Here is a 19,154-nt window from a genome sequence, read left to right on the forward strand (position 1 = left end):
AACTAAAATGTCACGCCTAAATCTATTGCTATCCCTTTCATAATTTTGCTTGCGGAAAAGGATGGCACAAAATTTAGACCTGTTAATTTAGTTTAGTTTAGAGATTGTGTACAAGAGAATCGGCCCCAATGTCTGGCCCGTTTGGATTTCATATGACACACCTTTTAGAATGAATTGGGCATTATTTAAAATGTAATTTAAACTTAATTAGGTTTAAGAGTAAGTCGAAATTACGTCTAATGGGAAGAAGTATTATTTTTATTATTTAGGAGACCACAGGTGTTCATGCTTAACAATAGTTACGTTTTTTCATAATCTATATTCTGATAACTGTTACATTAGATTTAAATTGTACATTGAAAGGTTTTCTTGTGTACTATAAATAGAGGGTATCTTTCCAAAAATACAACACGCCTTATACGAAACATTTTAGAACCAAATGTTTTATATTTAAATGCTTAATATGTGTTTAATATTTCAATAGTCATATCAATAAATATATTATTATTAATTCAGACTACTGACAAGCCATAAGGACAAAATCCTTCAAAAATCTGACAATCAAGTTTAGATTACAATAAATTGTGCACCATGATCACTAACTATAATAATGTATACCCCAAAATGGCGTGTGTATTTATTGGTCCAGATCCGTCAGTAATGTCTCAACAGTGCCATCAACGGTAATCCCAATAACTGTGGTATGTAGAATTTGACAAATATTTATTCAAAACATTAACATCATTAAAAAACCTTACCACTTATTAAAATCTAAAAACCCTTTGTATCCTTTTTGATCACTATAAAGAGGTATTTTCGATATACGTTTCTAATTTTGTGAAAAAACTTCTTAGAGAGAAATTTACGAATACTCAACCACTCGCTGACTTTATAGTTTATAGCCACTGTCGCCACACCTCACTATATGAGTAAAAATATTTTTAGTAAGTTGTACTATATACAAAACTCGCTCATAAAAATTCCAAATGTATTTGGTAACAAACGTATTGAGAAAATAATACAAAAAATAAACAATAGATAAAACTATTTGTGATGAATGTCCTATAAACAGGCGAAATAGTGATCACTGCTAATAAACTATTACAAATCAAATAGCCGTAGAAACGGAGATAAAACTTGTCATAAAAAAGCATAAAAGTAGGTGAGACCTACAACATTTATCCAAATATCTAAAATAAAATAATCAATCAATAAAAAAAACTCGTAAACACTAACTTCACTAACAGTTATTATAATTTAACACAATAATAATTCTAATGTAAAACTGCTACGTAATAATAATAATTAAAGCGAATCTGACGCAAACGAAAGTCTTAAATATTCCAAAAACACGCCATACATTAATTATAACCTTATACAGTTATTCTCGTACACAAAATATGTCATTTACCTTAAAAACTACTATTTTACTTTCACAGGCTATCAGGGCAGCCACATACATCCGGAATTCAACTCATTATTCAAATACGGAATTCAAATGAAATCAAAAGGAAAAATTTGTATAGATCGCATTGGAAAAAAATCCGGTTCCGATTTTTTCGAATCGATCAGTCATAATAAATATTGACTAGCGTTCTGAATTCTGGATTAGAAAATGTAAAAATATGAATTTAAAAAGTCGACTTTACAAACATTTTCTAGTCACAAACTCTGTAAGTGTTTTCTAGTCACAAACTCTTTTCTTCTATATTCGAATTCGAGCGACACTTTTACTGCTTGGGAACCACAAGACAATATAGTGCGTACAGTTTGAGAACTAACTCGCCATATTTGCTCTGTATGTTAACTGTCATGTCAAAAGTTCACCTTTAAATTAAGGACTGAAATCATACTTTTGACATGACATTTGACACATAGAGCTAAAATGGTGACTGAGATTTCGGAATATATGCAATATTATATTTTAACATTCTAAATTCTTTCTTTGAATTCAGAATGGAATTCGGGATGTTTGAGGCCGGCCTTAGTGCGTAAACCACAATCTGACGCGGACGCGCAATTCTTATCTTATACACCTACCCTCTTTTGTTAGCACATCACAGATCAATCATGTATTTCAGTGGGGTTGCGCAAACTGTTAATTTCTTTAATATGTTTCATTAGGTACACATTTTTTCGTCTATTTTAATAATACCTATAATTTTAATAATCCCTATATAATAATAATTTAAACCTATAAACTTTCACTTTAATTTCTTGGTTTATTATTAAATTAAAGTAATTTACACATTAAAGATTGAAACAGTTGTCAATCCAAAATATATTTTTTTACTTTTTTGATAGCTCTTTCTAGCTTATCAATATCAATCAATACTTATAATAAAACTGTAACAGGTCAAATTCTGTACATTGAAGATATTTTGAAATTTTTTTTTCGAGGGCACTCTATAATCGATACTGAACCCAAAACTGGAATTTTTTTCATTTTTGTCTGTCTGTCTGTCTGTCTGTATCACAGCCGCGCATCACGCTGAAACTACTGAATGGATTCCAATGAAACTTGGTACGATTTGAGGTCATACTATGAGGAAGAATATAGGATACTTTTTATCCCGAAATTCAGCATGGTTCCCGTAGGAGAGGGGATGAAAGTTAAAATGTATACTGAGTTGTAATTCATTAACGCGTAGTCCGATTTCATTCATTCTTTTTTTGTTAGAAAGGGGATATTTTAAAAATTGTTCCGTAATTATTTCAAGGTCATCGGTTTTTAACCGACTGTCAAAAAGGAGGTGGTTCTTTTTTCTACATCGATTTTTTCGAAGTTTCTGGACCGATTTGCAAAAATTTTTTTTAAATCAACAAAAAAAGTTTTCGTGGTGGTCACATAAAAAATTCTGGATTCAACTCCTTAATCCTGATGCTGCAGGGTTACTGCCCGCCTAAATTATCAAGATTCAGGAAGTGTTCATAGTGAATTCATATTGTATGGACCAAGCAACGACTTTATTCTCAGACTTCAAGTCCCAACTCCTCAACCCTGATGATGTAGGGTACAGCACTCCTAAACTATAATGTTTCAGTAACTGCGGATGATGCAAAATTAATTTAGGTACCAAGCATAGGCTACATCATTGAACATCGGATCCTAACTCCTCAATCCTGATGCTGCAAAGTACTAAAGTCCTAAATGGTGGGGATTGTAGAATTTCTGATAGTGAATTGATATTTTAGGTATCAAGCAACGGCTTCACGATGACACTCCCAGTCCGAAATACTCCACCCGAGCGAAGCCGGGGCGGGTCAGCTAGTGTTTTATAAATTAAATCAGTAAGATAGTATTATGACAATCTTGATAAACATTTCTTTGTCCAATATGGCAGCACAAAACCTTTTTTCTCTTTTTTTAATAATATGGGCGACGAAAACACTAACTGCACAGAAATTAGATAAATAACACAGTCTAAGTTTAGAAGTAAATCCACGCTACCCCACCGTCCAGGCACATCCAGCTAACAAAATACAGCCTTCCCACTCCGCGCTATGTTTACTTACAAAATAACTTTACCTCTATCATAAATTACTGTATAAACGTATGTTAAAGTTTCAAATTAACTTAATAACTTAGCTTACCGTACCGAAAGCTAATTCCTATTTGGCTTCTTTCAAGTTGAACTATAATTATGTCTTGTTTTAATATTATTATTTATGTATAATCTAAGTTATTTAAAAATGGCTCAATTTGGTATCGCTGTTAATAATATTACTAGGCAGTTTACACACTGATCGCACATTTGTATCATGTGGGATACGTCATTAGATTTTTCATTTCTTTAAAACTACCGTGAATATACACTGTTACCCACATATTTTCAGTGTGTAAACAACCTAAATATACGTATATTATATCTTCATAAAGGAACCTCTTAACAAAAATATGTCTTATTCTTTTGAGCAAAGAGTATTGCCCTCAGAAACTATATATTTGTATAATATATTATGTTATATTACATCACTAATATCTTACTTAAATATATTAAGTTTAAATCGATTGAGCCACGTGGATTGGCTTTATAGATACTTATAACAGTAGCTGGCAGGAAATGTTGTACATCGACATTTAGAAAAAGATTTAGCCTTCGTAGAGCATTGTCTCTGTCACTCATACCTATGTGACGTTTTGTCGGTCTCAACGACAGAAACAACACTATACGAAACCGCTATCTCTTTCTAAAAGTCGATGAACAATATTTCTTGCCGAGTGCTGTACATTATTTTATAACTGTGCATGATGATCTTTGTACTGAATGAACCTAAGAAAAATGGCGGTGCAGTAGAACCGTCAGAGTCCGCAGAAATAATAAGTAATGTTGGGCGATAAATCTATGCAACGTGAAATTTTAATGGTTGTTTAAATGTTTTTGTCTTATAGTACAATCGATTTATTTAAAAAAAATACTAGCCTTATATTTTGTGAAACATATTTTATACTGAGATCTCATTTACATTTCATTTACTTTGTTACATCTCAATACTGGTATACAACTACTATATGACTACGTAGTATTACTGATCTAAATATTAAAATAGACGATACAAGACAATAATTATTAGTTCACCTTTTTTTATAAACGCGAGCGTACGCGCCTTTTGTTTTAATGTGCAAAGTTTGTTTCCATACCTACTCTTTTTTATACCTTTAACATTCCTAAGCTATACAAAAAAATCGTTTTCTAATAGACCCTTTGATGTCGATAACGTTATATCGAGGTACTTTCAGGACCTTCTCGCCTTAAGCTTGCGCGCAGTAGTGCATAAATTTTGAAAAAGGTCTTGCACTATATTGTGTCAACTGTCAAATTGACATGACAGTTGTGTCATAGACCAAAAATGGCAAATGCATTCTCAAAATTTATGCATTATATACGGTACACTATATAGACGCCACAGATCCCTTTTAGCACACCAATGCATTCACAACCATTAATTCCTTGGACTTAAAGGCGTTGACATTTCGCTTACAGGTTGCAAATGTGTTGCTGGGCTAAAGGGTTCTAAGCTGACATACAACTAACTACGTATTTTAAATACAGTTTTCCGTACGAACACAATTACGTACGTACGTAACGATACGTACATCTCTAAGTAACGTACGATCGTAACGAGGTATGGTCTAACATGAAAGGGTCCACAACCAAGCATAAAAATAACAATTTAGATAACGGAAGACACGCAAAAAGAAATTTGGAAGACAGCCGAAATGTATCGAAATAATTCAGTTACTTACATGTAACACATCACATAAACAAATGCTTATTTAAAATTGATAACACATCTGATTTAATATCGATAAAATGTTTATAGTTAATTAGTAACACACGTAATAACGCTCCCGTCCAATACAAAATGGTGCATTCCATGCGAATAAAATACTTTAGTACGAGTTGTTGCATTAACGGACGACGGGAAAGGTAGATCAATATATTTTATACTTTTTATCGATATCAAATTAGATTATGGTGCTAATTTGATTGCATCGTACACACATCTCTTAGAATACCAAAATGTACAGGTCTAAAACTAGTGCATCCGTTTCATGGAGAAGCACTAGTTTTTTGGACCTATCAATTCAGTTAAGAGATTTGTGAACTGAATTAGCACCAAGGTGTAAATAAGGCGTCACTAAATCATTGAATAGTCCATCGTAGTACAGTACAACACTTCACAATCCATATCACATCACTAAACAAACTTGCACATTTCACCTGGTTCTAATGATCGCGTCACCACTCAAAGGGTAATAAAAACACTAATTGATGAAACGTCACGGTATTTTTTTTCTAATTTTAACAAAAGATAACAATATATTTCATAACCCAGTCTAATTGTAGAACTTTAACAGATCCACTAGAAACTTTAAGGCTTAAACATTTATGAGCGTATTGATTTTGCTCAGACTTAGAAAACGAAATAAATTTAAGTCTCTGACATAACTTACGAGTTAAAACGAGACAGATTTACGTTTAAACTACCGTGAGTGATTTCCATTCTAAATACTATCTACACACGTGAGTAAGGCTGGGACAGATAGTATTTAGAACGGATTTACGTCTCTGACATAGATCTGTCTCGTTTGAACTCTAAGGTTGAGTTGAGTGTGTATAGTGCATATTTTGACTTTGATCAGACTTAAGCTTCAGTTAAAACGAGACAAATTTATGCCAGAGATATAGCGCAGTCTCGTTTTAACAGTGTCTTAAATCTGAGCAAAGTCAAAGTGCGCTCTATAGATCACAGCATAGAACTCGTAAGATCTGTCAATAATCTGATCGGTCATCTCCGGCCATCTCCACTTTGGTGGACAGTGGGCCCCACTGTATTTAAGTTACAAAAGAGTATTTTAGCATTTAAACTATCGTGAGTCTCAACCGCGACGCGTGCGCGAACTGACTACTTGAAAAAGGACCCCGGATGGGTTCGAAACTAGTCGGGCTAGCGTCGACTAAACACGTGAGTATAGCCGGGTGTAAGATATGTATAAAAGAATATTTGTCAGTAGTTCATAATTTTTAACAGTAAATCTAGGCTTCGTGATCTTTCTAGACTATCAAAAATTTATTTACTAAGCAAATTAAATTCCTGAAATAAATACTATTTTCTCTATCTCATACAAATTATCAAAAAATTAATAATGATATATGTCTGAATATTTTTTTAATATAAATGAACAGTGACGTTTCATCATATTATAAGAGTTTACAGCACTAAAAGTTCGTTTTACACTCATTTCACTACATTGAAGTCCTTGTATTCTTCCATGGACTGTGTAGAAAGGGAAAGGAGAAAATAATAATCTATGGGATAGCTTAAAAATAATAGCCAAAATGTTATTTTTTACATAACTCAAAACATGATAAAATCTGTAAAAAATCTTTTTAAATGGATTAATATTATTATGTTAGACAGAAAAATGTGAAAAATCGATTTATTTAGTGTAGTGTGTTTTAACTTTTCGAGAAAAAAGGATATAATAGAGGACAATATTTTTCATTTTTTCAACATGATTTACTTTACCATTTCACAACGAAACAAATAAGGACAAAAGACTTTCAAATGGGAGGAGAGAAAGAGATACAAAATGCATTTTAATTGTATTGAGCGAAAATACAAGGACGAAAGATTGTCGAATTGGGAGAGAAAAAGGGATGGAAAGTGTATCATGTTTGTATTGAGCGGAACAACAAGGACATAAGATAGTCAAATTAGGAGGAAGGAAAGGGATGGAAAGTGTTTTGAGTAGTGTTCAACGAGAGCTGTCGCCAGGCGGGCGGTGCTAGCACGAAGGCCTCAAAAGAAGCCGATCAACTCCTACTCGATGCTCGTCCGCGGACCGTCGATCGGCATCGTATGCAACACCTCGTCCAAGAGTTGCAGCGCTCTGGAATTACGGATGATAGAAATTAAACCTTATTTGCATAAGCAATTGGTATTAAGTTAGCTTGTGATTATGATGATAATAATTGAAGTGACACTCTAGCGAGAAATCTCTACCCTAAAAATACTAGTCTATAAGGAGAGCTGTGAGATTCACCACTCCAAATCTATTTAACACCATGGAATTTATTTAAACCATAATTTGGAAAAGACCTTCTGAAACAGGTATTTTCATACTTTAAAAAAATTCGCGGAAATAAATTCACGTGCAAAGGCTCCTTGGTTAATCTTAAATTGATTATTTTAAGAAAAACCTAGCTATTACCTGTGCAAATGTACTTCGACCCAGCAGGGCGTCTCTTTGATGGAGGTGCGAGGGTAGTCCGGACCCCAACCCTTCACGAACGACAGTCGCACGATACAAAGCCGCCGCAAGTCGTCCACGCCGATGCCGGCGGCTGCTGACAGGCCTGATGACGTGGGTAAAGTGAAATTATTAGCTCATGAAACACAATATCTATCTTTGGAAAAATTAAGCGGAGTATTTTTTTTCAAAAATGGCTAGAAAGCACTTTAAATTTGCTCAGACTTAAGACAAAGTTAAAACGAGAGAGATTTCTCTCTCTCTCTCATAAGAGCTACACTTCTGCGGAAGTGTAGCTCTTATGAGAGCAAACAACCTAAACACAATCCAACACCAATAACTATTTATTTGCCTTATCTTGCAGTTTAGTATTTTTCGAACAATGTACCTACAGCGTGTAGCGTCTAAACTCAGATCAATGCCCCGCCTGCGACGCGGCACTGACTCCGAGTGGCCTATTTACGCAACGTTTGTTGACCCTAGCGACAGTCAGATATTTTATTTGTCGACGTTAGTCGGACTAGTTCCGAACCCGGGTCCTTTTTCACAGGGACTCAGTTCACGCACGCGTCGAGGTCGAGACTGCGTGCGGCGCGCGCCGCTGCCCGCACAGCCCGCTGTAAGTGGCTGAGGTGGGACAGCTGAAGATCGTCTCCCGACACATTCCCGTTCTGGTCACATTCTGTATATCTCGGGTCACATGACCAAGTGAGCCCTGTATGGGGATCTTTAACACTTTCATACAAACATACTTACATAAAATTCACATACACAAACTACAAACAAACACACCTTTCATATATAGACCGCAGGTCGCATGCAGGGCTAGTATGTGCACCTCCGTTCTGTATTAACTACAAAAACCGGTTCGTATGACGTCACGCCTGCGCGCGCGCTTCGATTCGAAGCCGGCCTAGTATTTGCATAAGACTGCAGTCTGTTCCAATACGCCGCTGCGACACAGTGTCCACGCATGTTTAGCGGCCGTACGCCAGACACACGTCATCATAATTTTTATTTGGTTTTTGTTGCACCGTGTGCCGCGTCTTTATGTTTTTCAAGCTAATATATATACGTTGTCAATAATAGTTACATATCTTTGTGTTTGTATATATCACCGCGACAAATTCGCAAGAAATATAGATTTGGTGGTTAGAAGAACTGGATTTAATTTACAACCAACATCTACACACCACCATACCCGGTACCCGGTACTCACATTTGTTCATGCCAGGGTGCGCGGGCTGTATGTGTCCAGCGACCGCAGCAGCTTGCGCGGCAGCGGCGGCCTGCGCCGTGCGCGCTTGCGTCTGCATCTGACGGTGACACTGTCGCAGATCGAATACCTGGAAACCAAACATTCTCTCGAATAAGGTAATTCTAAGCCTGGCCTTACACAGCCGGAATGTCTCTCTGAATTCATATTATTAATTCAGAAAGCCCGCAATTCCTTACAATGTCAGTATGCTCCGCACACATTCAGATTTTTTCAGATTATGAATTTCTCAGATCGATCTGTAAGAATGATACGGACGAGCGTTCTGAATTCCGGTCCGGAATATTTAAGATAACGATTTTATAACGCGCGTATTGCCATACATTTGAATAGAGCGACACACACACTGGAATCAGATTATGAACTTTTTCAGTTTAGATACTTTTTTCGGATTTTGTTCCCCAGCAAAATAGTTTCATCATATGATGCTACTGACATTCTGTAGTAATCGAAGAATCTGTCAGGATACTGTCGTAATTTTCTCGCCGTAATGTGATACTGACTATCCTTTATTCTGTTCACATTTAGAGGATGAATCCAGTGTTTGCGTTTGCGTTTCTTTTTTTATGTAAAGCCAAGAGCATTGCAATTAGTATTAATTCCTCGTCCATAAAGACGTTTGCATGTGTCGGGAATCACGACACTACTGATCAATCTGAATTTTTAAGATATATGTGAGGCAAGGTGCCGAAATTAAGATTATGAATTCAGAGAGACATTCCGGCTGTGTAAAGCCAACCTAAAGCCGGTCAGATTTGATGAGATTAACCAGTCGTGTTGACGGTTTTGCATCAACAGCCAATCGCATCCACTATTTTATTTTATTTGACAAACCAATTAAAGACACAGCATAAGAAGATTTACAATGATATTACTAAAGGTCAAAAGATAATAAGTACATTGGTACAATAAGTGATTGGTGGTACAGTAGGTGCATTGATATCCAGTCAATTGGTAAATTAAACTAGTTGACGATTCAAAAGCACTTGTAAAAGTTTACTTGAATAAAATATATAAAAAATTTGTTTTTTTCTTTTATATCGATATATAGATTAGTAATGTCACTGTAACGCTGCTTGTTTATGTATGCAATGCGCTTACGGGCACCGAAAATTATATATTTGAGGTATAAACCTTACCTTAATACAAGCAGAAGGGTATATCTTATGAACAGCATCCCCGGGCGCTCTGCCTGCTTCTCGGTCAAGGTAATAGGACTGGACAAAAACTGAGTGGTCCGAAAGACATCGGAGCCATACGTCCCCTTCCCCACGTAGGTCTAACTGAACACCTTTGCCGATATGAAGTCTGCGAAAAAAAAATCCAAATTATTGATAAACTACCCACTATTTATAATTTTCCTTTACCTACACAGTCACTTCAGTGTTTACTTTTCAGATTTCGACACTGGCAGCAAGTGAACCATGATACCCAGGGAGACGCAGGTTCGAATACTGCCAGTACCACAATTTTTGATATGACGTATTTAAAAAATATTTCGAAACTACCCATTATTTCATAAAAAATTGAAAACACTTGAGACCCTCCATTAAATATCTTTATATAAAGGTTGATTCTGGGTTGCGTACTCACCTAGCTCGTTCACTCTGTTCTGTCCTGTGGACATTACTTAGGGCTCCTAAACAAAATCTGTTTCCACCAGAAGGATCAACGTAGCCGTCAACCTAAAATACATAAGAATTGATAATAAGAAAATATTTAAAAACAAAAACGTTTTCAATTTCGAACTAAACAATGATAAATCATCATCATTATCATTATCAACCGATATACTTCCACGGCAGGATAGGTATAAATCTCTTGTAGGGACTTCCACACGCGCCGCCTAAATCTAGCGGCTCCCTGCGACTCGTTTGATATAATCTTTCCACGTTCCAACGCTGCGCTATCCGGTGCGAGGTCACCATTCTAGCACCTTAGGATCCCAACGTCTATCGGTTTTTTGAACTGTGTGTCCTGCCCATTGCAACTTCAGATAACCATATTATAAATGTAAAAATATGTTTGTTGGTTTGTCCTTCAATTACGCCACGACGGAGCAATTGACCTGACCAATCAATCAAAATCAAAGAGTGCCTACGGGATTTTCGAACGAAAATATAAATCCACGCGTACAAAGACGAAGCAATAAAGAATTATGAATATGAACTAGCTTATGCTCGCGACTTCGTCCGCGTTGATTACATAGATTTCAATCCCTATTTCACCCCCTTAGGGGTTGAATTTTCAAAAATCCTTTCTTAGCGGATGCCTACGTCATAATAGCTATCTGCATGCCAAATTTCAGCCCGATCCGTCCAATAGTTTGAGCTGTGCGTTGATAGATCAGTCAGTCAGTCAATCCTTTTACATATTTAGATATGAAGTCGCAGGCTATTAGTAAAATAAATCAGTAACAAGAAGATACAAACTCACAGTAACATTGGGTCTGCTGGAGGGGACTTTGAAGGTCTCGCCCACTTGCGTGTCCAGCTCGAAGTACGCTACGGAACACCAGTATTCAGGGGCCGGCTGACTCGACAGTAAACCACCGGGGTTACCATTGTCTAATGATGTTAAAATAAAATAAAAAATTATGTTAATATCATAATATGTACATATTTGTTGCCGAGCAAGCTAAAGGATCTTATGATTGATTCAAAAATAGTATCCTGAGAGTAGCGAGGAATTCAAGCAAAGATCAATAGTTTGAACCTTCGGACATCCTGTAACGAATCTGTCATCAAAAAAAATCTTGTTGAGCTATGAACGAGTAAAAGCAAAGCTATCACGCGAAAAAATGCATTTAAGTAAAGTTAAACATTTACATATCGGAAAGTATGGATCTGTAGCATGTTTAAGATTTTACATCTCACTAACGTTGATAGAATTCAAGCGTCGCGTCGAAACAATTTAGCGTCAAAGTAAAATGGATTCTAATTACCTTGTTTTGAAGCTCAAGTTCATCCATATATCTAGAAATAGCGCTCCAAGCGGAAACTTTGCTAAATTAAAATAGTCGGTACTGAATTTTAGACTTTAAATCGAGGACTTTTGAGTCCACTTTACTGTGACACTAGTGTTTCGACGCTCACATTCTCACCTTCATCATCATCATCATCATCATCATCAACCAATAGACGTCCACAGCTGGACATAGGTCTCTTGTAGGGACTTCCACACGCCACGGTCTTGCGCCGCCTGGATCCAGCGGCTCCCTGAATCTCGCCTTGGTGAGCTGTAAAGTCTCAGACTAACCACACTGGTGCTGGTGTATGTGAAACATCACTCTACTCACAGTAGTGATGATGATGCGCCGGCGCATCGACGGAGACGGGCGGGGCGGCGGGCGGGGGCGCTAGACTTTGTGTGTATGTTAGAGTGTTGTTGCCTGTCCATGTACCTAGAACAATTTATTTTTATAAGTCTGACTGCGATATGTCTAGAATAACGCGCTTCCATCAGATCGTATATCGGCACTTACCTGATATTGCAGCCAAAGACTAAATTGTCCTGAGAATATATAGCTAGGCTATTCTTTTAGAGCTTAATGGTCCAGTGACCGAGGTCACTGGCGCAGCCGATGCCGCTGACACGACCACTGAGCGAGAGGTTACAATAACCTACCCTGATGATGCTGAGTGCGGTGTGGTACTGGACTCTGCTGTGGCGCCTGGCTGCAGCGGGGAAGCCGTTCTGCTGAGGCTCCGTGGGCATAGCCGATACCGCGGTCACTGGCGTCGCCGATGCCGCAGACACAGCCACCGAGCCCGGGGTAACAATGACCTACCCTGCTGATGCTGAGTGCGGTGTGGCACTGGACTCTGCTGTGGCGCGGGACTGCCAGCGGGGAAGCCGTTTTGCTGAGGCTCAGTGGGCATAGCCGATACCGCGGTCACTGGCGCCGCCGATGCCGCTGACACGGCAACTGAGCCCGCTGAAAACAATAATAATTCAATTAGAATAATTCAACTGACCCTCACCTTTATTCTACTCTTTAAAAAACCTTGGCGCTTAAACAAGAACTGAAAAGACCTCATAGCACAAGTTAAACACAGTGGCTACTTGGGCTTAAACATGGTAAAAAAGTTCTAAGAATTCCACAGGAAAAAATATATATGCGTTGCATGTTAGATTTTCTGTTGTATGTTAGATGTTGTATTTTTGTTGTATGTTACCTGGTAAAGTTTGAGTCATTTGCGTATCAGTGGTGGTCTGCTCAGTCGTGAAGAAAGTGTTGTTTGATCCGTCCAGTAGCGGAGTGGTGGCGCCGGGGGACATGCTGACTGGCATGGCAGCTGGAAACAGTCAATACCTATACAAAACGCGCATTTAATATATCGCGGTATATAAAAACGCTGGGTTCTTCACAAGTAGCCGCTTTTTATTATACTAACTAATGTCGACGCATTTTAAACTGAGTCGTCGAGTTATCTGTCTGCTTCGCTCGCACTTATCTACGATCTGTATAAGATTTTACTTACTGCTCGCACTTATATACGGCAATGTAGATACCAATGTGATGTCAGGGTAGAGTAATTCCATCATACATAATTTTGTTAATTATTTCAAAAGAATAAGACAGCATTTTCGACAAACGGCGGGAAGCGACGCGAAGCGTTTTTATACTATGTAGAGATTTATATGTACCTATATAGTTATATACAATAGCATTTTTTTTAAAGAGGATTTCTCACGGTTTCCCCTTTTTCACTAATTTAAAAATGAGCTAATTTACGAAAGTAAAAATCCCATTTGTCAGTCCACAAATATCATTAAAAACTTGAACCGATAAAAAGTAGACAAGAACAACAGTTTTTCATTTGTTTGTTTTTTTAATTATTTATCACAATGCATAGTTAAGTAAATGGTTAATCGTAATCATAGTAAACACAAATAATAAATAGCGCTTCATAATAAAACCTGCTTTTAACATACATTCAAATAAAAACATATACTTAACAAATTAACGACAGAAAAGGTTGCCACAAGTAATAATTAAAAATAGTGCAAAATAAAGATAAGCTTACAATGGTTCATTCTTTTCGGCAGCCACATCGCACGCGCGTCCATTGTATCGGGCGGTTCTAACTTCGGTGCTATAGTCCTCTGTTGTGCCATGACCATTTGTTGGGGACTAGGTATCGACATGCCTTGACTTATCGGCATCTGAGGTGTTCCCGGGGACATCTGTGTGGGAGCAGAGGCCATTCTTGGAGACGCCATCTGTGGTATGTTTGTCCCCATTTGAGGTGTACCCGGCCCCATTTGCGGTGTTCCTGGCCCCATCTGTGGTGTACCCGGACCCATTTGTGGTGTACCCGGACCCATTTGTGGTGTACCTGGACCCATTTGTGGTGTCCCCGGACCCATTTGTGGTGTCCCTGGCCCCATTTGTGGAGTACCCGGCCCCATTTGAGGTGTTCCCGGCCCCATTTGGTTCGTTTGATGGTTTAACATTTGAGCTCCAGGCGAGTGCACCATTTGCTGAGGTACTCCCGGCCGTATCGACGGTCGTGGTCCGTGCGTAGCGGAAAACATATTCGCAACGCCATCTGGCGCTAGGAAAATAAAAGAATGCAAAAGAAAAAAATTAACATGCTGCGCGAAATTTTGCAAATTAATAACACTCAAAGTGAAAAGAAACAAAAGAAATTGCAATTCGCCCCACGAAAGTTGGCCCTCTCCACTTCTCCACCGCTCAAATCCTCGTAGGTATTCTTATTTCTTATCCCTTTTTGTCTACTAGATTTTTTGTTTTATCACTACCTTGCTTGTATATTTAACTGTAAATATTACAGCATGGATGAAAATAATAAAATATTCTTCATTCAGTTTCTCGTACTTGGATATGTTGTGAAATGCTTTTGCCACACGTTGTCTACGAGGACCTTAGAAATATGTATTGCATCGCTGCATATACTACATTAATTCCAGTTAAGAATGTGCTGTTGTACCCTGCACCCACAAGTATTTATGGGGAAATATAAAATTGGCGACGATCACAAAGGATTGGAGACGGACGACTTGATTCAGGGTCTCAAGAACAAGCACTGCTCCAAAGAAGAACATTGCTATTATCTAATCTAGGTATCTATTTTATTTTTCATGTACCAAAATAGTAGTTTAAAATTAAGTTACATTCATTCAGGTATCATGTTAGGCCAACTTTCTTGACACGAGCCATAATCAGTACAAATTAGACGCTTACTTTGCCCTTGGTTTATAATGATATTAGTTGTTTGGAACTGTTGGTGATGGTGTTGCATGTTGCCGTGGTGATGTCTGGGACTAGTCGCGTGGTGTTGTATCGTCACGAGTTCCCCCGTGTCCATATCCATGCCGTTTCCACCAATGCCTGCTGTGTACTCATCTTTGACTAGTCTACTGGGTCCTGATTGGAGTGTTAGCCCGGAAAGATCTAGAAATATATGACATGATTTTCATCATTTTAGGGCTAATTACACAGATAAAATATTTTTTAATCTTATTTATACTATAAGGTATAGATTTTACTGTATGATTAGCATAGTATGCAATGTTATCACTATAATTTGAGATTATTTTATTTTGTTATTACCACTATCATATAATAAATACGAAAGTTTGTTTGTTGGTTTGTCCTTTAATCACATCGCAATAGTTACGTCGGCACAATTTGAAATCATTATGATTGATGAACATTGACAATAAAGTTTATTATTGCCACAAAGTTAGTATCAGACCTTTTTAAAATAACAAAGTCTATTTTTATTCATTTTACTTTTTCAAATAAAAAAAATGCTAAAAATACATTTTGTACTTATGGGATATATCATGTTATATTTTTCAAAAGAGGACAGCGTAAAACATCGTTTTGACTTTTTAGAACGCTCTATTGAAAAATTGCGGTTTTGGCGGTACAACTTATGTGGAAGATATAGAAATACACAAGAAAACAAACATCGGTTTTAAGGCTGAGATCTATAGAGCGCAATTTGACTTTGCTCAGACTTAAGATTGAGTTATAACGAGACAGATGTATGTGAGAGATATACATCTGTCTCATTTTAAGTCTGCTACTGGCTCTACACGCTCGCCGCCGCTCGCCTGCACTCGGCGAGCGTGTAGAGCCAGTATAAGCAAAGTCAGAGTGCGCTCTATAGATTTCACCATAAATGCAGGATCATAATCTCACAATCCTAGAATCCTGCAGTCATATCCATTCTAATAATAATGTTTAAGGTCATTCAACCCAAATTGAACTATTAATTCAGACTCCTGCTAATGACTTTGAAATTGCTGATTTCAATCTTGAATTTAATGGAGAAGATAAGAATTTCTGATATTTTTAAAATTTATTAATTGAGAAATATAATCCTCTAATAATTTTCAAAATATCAAAAACTTTTTGCAAAAATACATAGGTAGGTATGTAGTTTAACTAATAGGACAAGAAGTCATATGCAGGCCAGATTAACTCTGAAAAAATAAAACCTTAAATACTAACCAATACCTGGAGACACAACTCTCTCGTAATGGTAAGGGTTAACGCAGACCGAGTCACATTTGAGATCAAAGGCAAACTGGCAAAACTTGACATGTTTCAACTCGTTCTTGTGCAGGTCTGGCCAGCGCCATATACGAGCATAGATTACGTGTGGGAAACCTTTTCTTCCTGCTACCTAAAATCATCAGAACAGTTGGTTAATAGTCATCATGGTCATCATAATCAACCCATTGCCGGTTCACTACAGAGCACAGGTCTCCTCTCAGAATGCCATGTGCGGATCGGTAGACTTCACACACCTTTGAGCACTTTATGGAGAACTCTCAGGCATGCAGGTTTCCTAACGATGTTTTCCTTCGCCGTTAAAGCGAGTGATATTTAAATTCTTAAAACGCACATAACTACCCAAAAGTAAGAGGTGCATGCCCCGGATCCCGACCTCCGACTAGAAGGCAGACATCCTAACCACTAGGCTACCACAGCTTAATACAGTATGTCTTAAGATAAGGTTAATAGAGTATGTCTAATAAAAGTTGATATTGAATTTTTAGAAACTTGTAACACTGGAAAATTTCACTTATTTCTATAACCTCACCTGGTTTTTGATACTAGATTTACCTACTTATTAATGTATTTTTTCTAAAACCTGGATAATACAACAGTTTTGATTGTAAAATCTAATTGTAATACAACAAATAGAAATTGCATTGCGTATTAATATCGATAAAATGTGTAGAATCAATCAAATTACTCTGTTTATATATGCCTACTATGTATTTATTAAAAAATATTGTTTGTTATTAATGTAGTCCAATTTAAAATCCTGTTTTTTGCAGCAGAATTTTCATAGCAGAAAACAGGATTAATGCATAGCTAAGCAGTGACAATATTTATATATATATATAAGGTGACTGACTGACTGATCTCACAGCTCAAACTACAGGACGGACGAGGCTGAAATATGGCATGCAGATAGCTATTATGCTGTAGATGTCCGCTAAGAAAGGATTTTTGAAAATTCAACCTGTAAAAGTGTAAAATAGGGGTGTACCGTGTAGTCCATGCAAACGAAGTCGCGGGGATAAGCTAGTGTAAATATAAAAAATTATCAATCAAATACTAACTTGATCACAAAACAATATACTTTTTTTAGCAGTAAACAAAGCTTTATTGCAGGTTATTTATAGTCTTTAACTAGATGAACATAAGTAGTACCTGTAAGCGACCATCTAGTGTGCGTTGTATAGTGACACATTTGCTCGGATGTGCACCATTTGTTGTGATTGCTGTGATCAAAGAGTCCAGTTCATCTCGTTTTTCCTTCAGCTTCTTGACCAGGGACTCAATAGCTCTCTTTGAGAAGCCTTCACTCTCACCCCCTTGCCTGTGGCACATCAGGGAGTGGACTATGCTAAGACAGGCATCTGCCGATGTGGGTGCTGTAGTGTTCATGTCTACAAGTATCAACAGAAAAAATATAATAACATACAATTTAATCTAAGTATATAAAAGTAAAAAGCGACTGACTAATCTATCAAGACACAGTTCAAACTACTCGACAGATCAGGCTGAAATTTGGCATGCAGATAGCTATTGTGACATAAAAATTTGCAAAGAAATTATTTTTTATAATTTTAAGGAGGTAAAATAGGGGTATAAAAATTTGTGTAGTCCACAGGGACAAAGTCTCGGGCATAAGCTAGTTTACACTTTACATACAAAAGGGCAAACTAAGTAGCTGGTGTATACCGTGGATCGAATAACTTGAGATTTTGCAAGTTTTCTCTCTAAATTTGAAAAAATGAATTTCACTTCATTTATAATAGGCCCCCACCAAGAAATGATATTATTATTAAGATATCCTACCCCAGCAAAGTTGGGCTAAATCAGCTAGTGTATATTAATTTAAAAACAAAAGATTTTAAGCAATCAGTGTAAGCAGTGTAGATCTTTCTGTATTTTACAAAAAAAAAATTAATCAAAATCCATGTCCATATTATAATAATGCAAGTGTACATCCTTTCCAAAGGCTCAGTTACTTAACTGATCTTGAGGAAATTTAGCACAGGTAAAGCTTGCATCCTGCTTTCATCCTGGAGGATAGGAAACTTATACAGGATACTTTTTATCCCATAAAAACAGAGTTCCTACAGGTATTTTTAAAACATGCAGGAGCAATCGCGGTCATTAGCTAGTTACATTTAAACTAATAAATAAATGCCACAAAATATAAATCTATTTATAACAATTGTATAATTACATATCCTTATTTTAATTAATTAAATCGACTCATTAACAACAAACTGAATGTATTTAGCATTCTACTTAAACGAAGAAAGCCGAATACAGTTAAGTTACAATTGATAATTTCTAAGAATTAGATCTAGAAAATAAAATAAAATAATCATGCGAGTTTATTACCCGAATAACGAGCTTTAAGTAAATAACATACTTACCTGCGTATTAACAGGAAAACGGTTCCAATTTTCATATGTAATGCACTTATTGTAAAATTCTAAAATCATAGATTTATTATGAAAATTGATTTCCTTTATTTCGAGATGAAACCAAAACAGAACACGACATTTTAACAATCCATAGTGCAGTGGTGCAGTGATAAAGGCGTAGTA

The 19,154-nt window shown here is 36.8% G+C and overlaps 1 protein-coding gene across 4 annotated transcripts; it reads right to left on the minus strand.

Moving 5' to 3' along the window:
• Nucleotides 1–133: 133 nt before the first annotated feature.
• On the minus strand, nt 134–19,126 carry Med (Smad/Smad4 homolog Medea). 4 transcript variants are annotated; one of them, XM_034980019.2, is made up of 14 exons: nt 18,981–19,126; nt 17,740–17,978; nt 16,531–16,699; nt 15,247–15,456; nt 14,066–14,596; nt 13,214–13,333; nt 12,826–12,972; nt 12,334–12,438; nt 11,472–11,602; nt 10,629–10,720; nt 10,175–10,343; nt 8,979–9,105; nt 7,721–7,865; nt 134–7,399 (listed from the first exon to the last, which is right to left on the minus strand). In XM_034980019.2, exons 2-14 carry the CDS (start codon nt 17,974–17,976, stop codon nt 7,330–7,332), a joined length of 2,253 nt encoding a protein of 750 aa, XP_034835910.1. In that variant the 5' UTR covers nt 17,977–17,978; nt 18,981–19,126; the 3' UTR covers nt 134–7,329. The 4 variants fall into 4 exon arrangements, with proteins under 4 accessions (XP_034835910.1, XP_034835911.1, XP_034835909.1 ...); XM_034980020.2 differs by having other exon boundaries at nt 13,214–13,321; nt 16,525–16,699; XM_034980018.2 differs by having other exon boundaries at nt 16,525–16,699.
• Nucleotides 19,127–19,154: the final 28 nt, after the last annotated feature.

This window comes from Maniola hyperantus, chromosome 21 (assembly GCF_902806685.2).
Source record: "Maniola hyperantus chromosome 21, iAphHyp1.2, whole genome shotgun sequence".
NCBI lineage: Eukaryota > Metazoa > Arthropoda > Insecta > Lepidoptera > Nymphalidae > Maniola > Maniola hyperantus.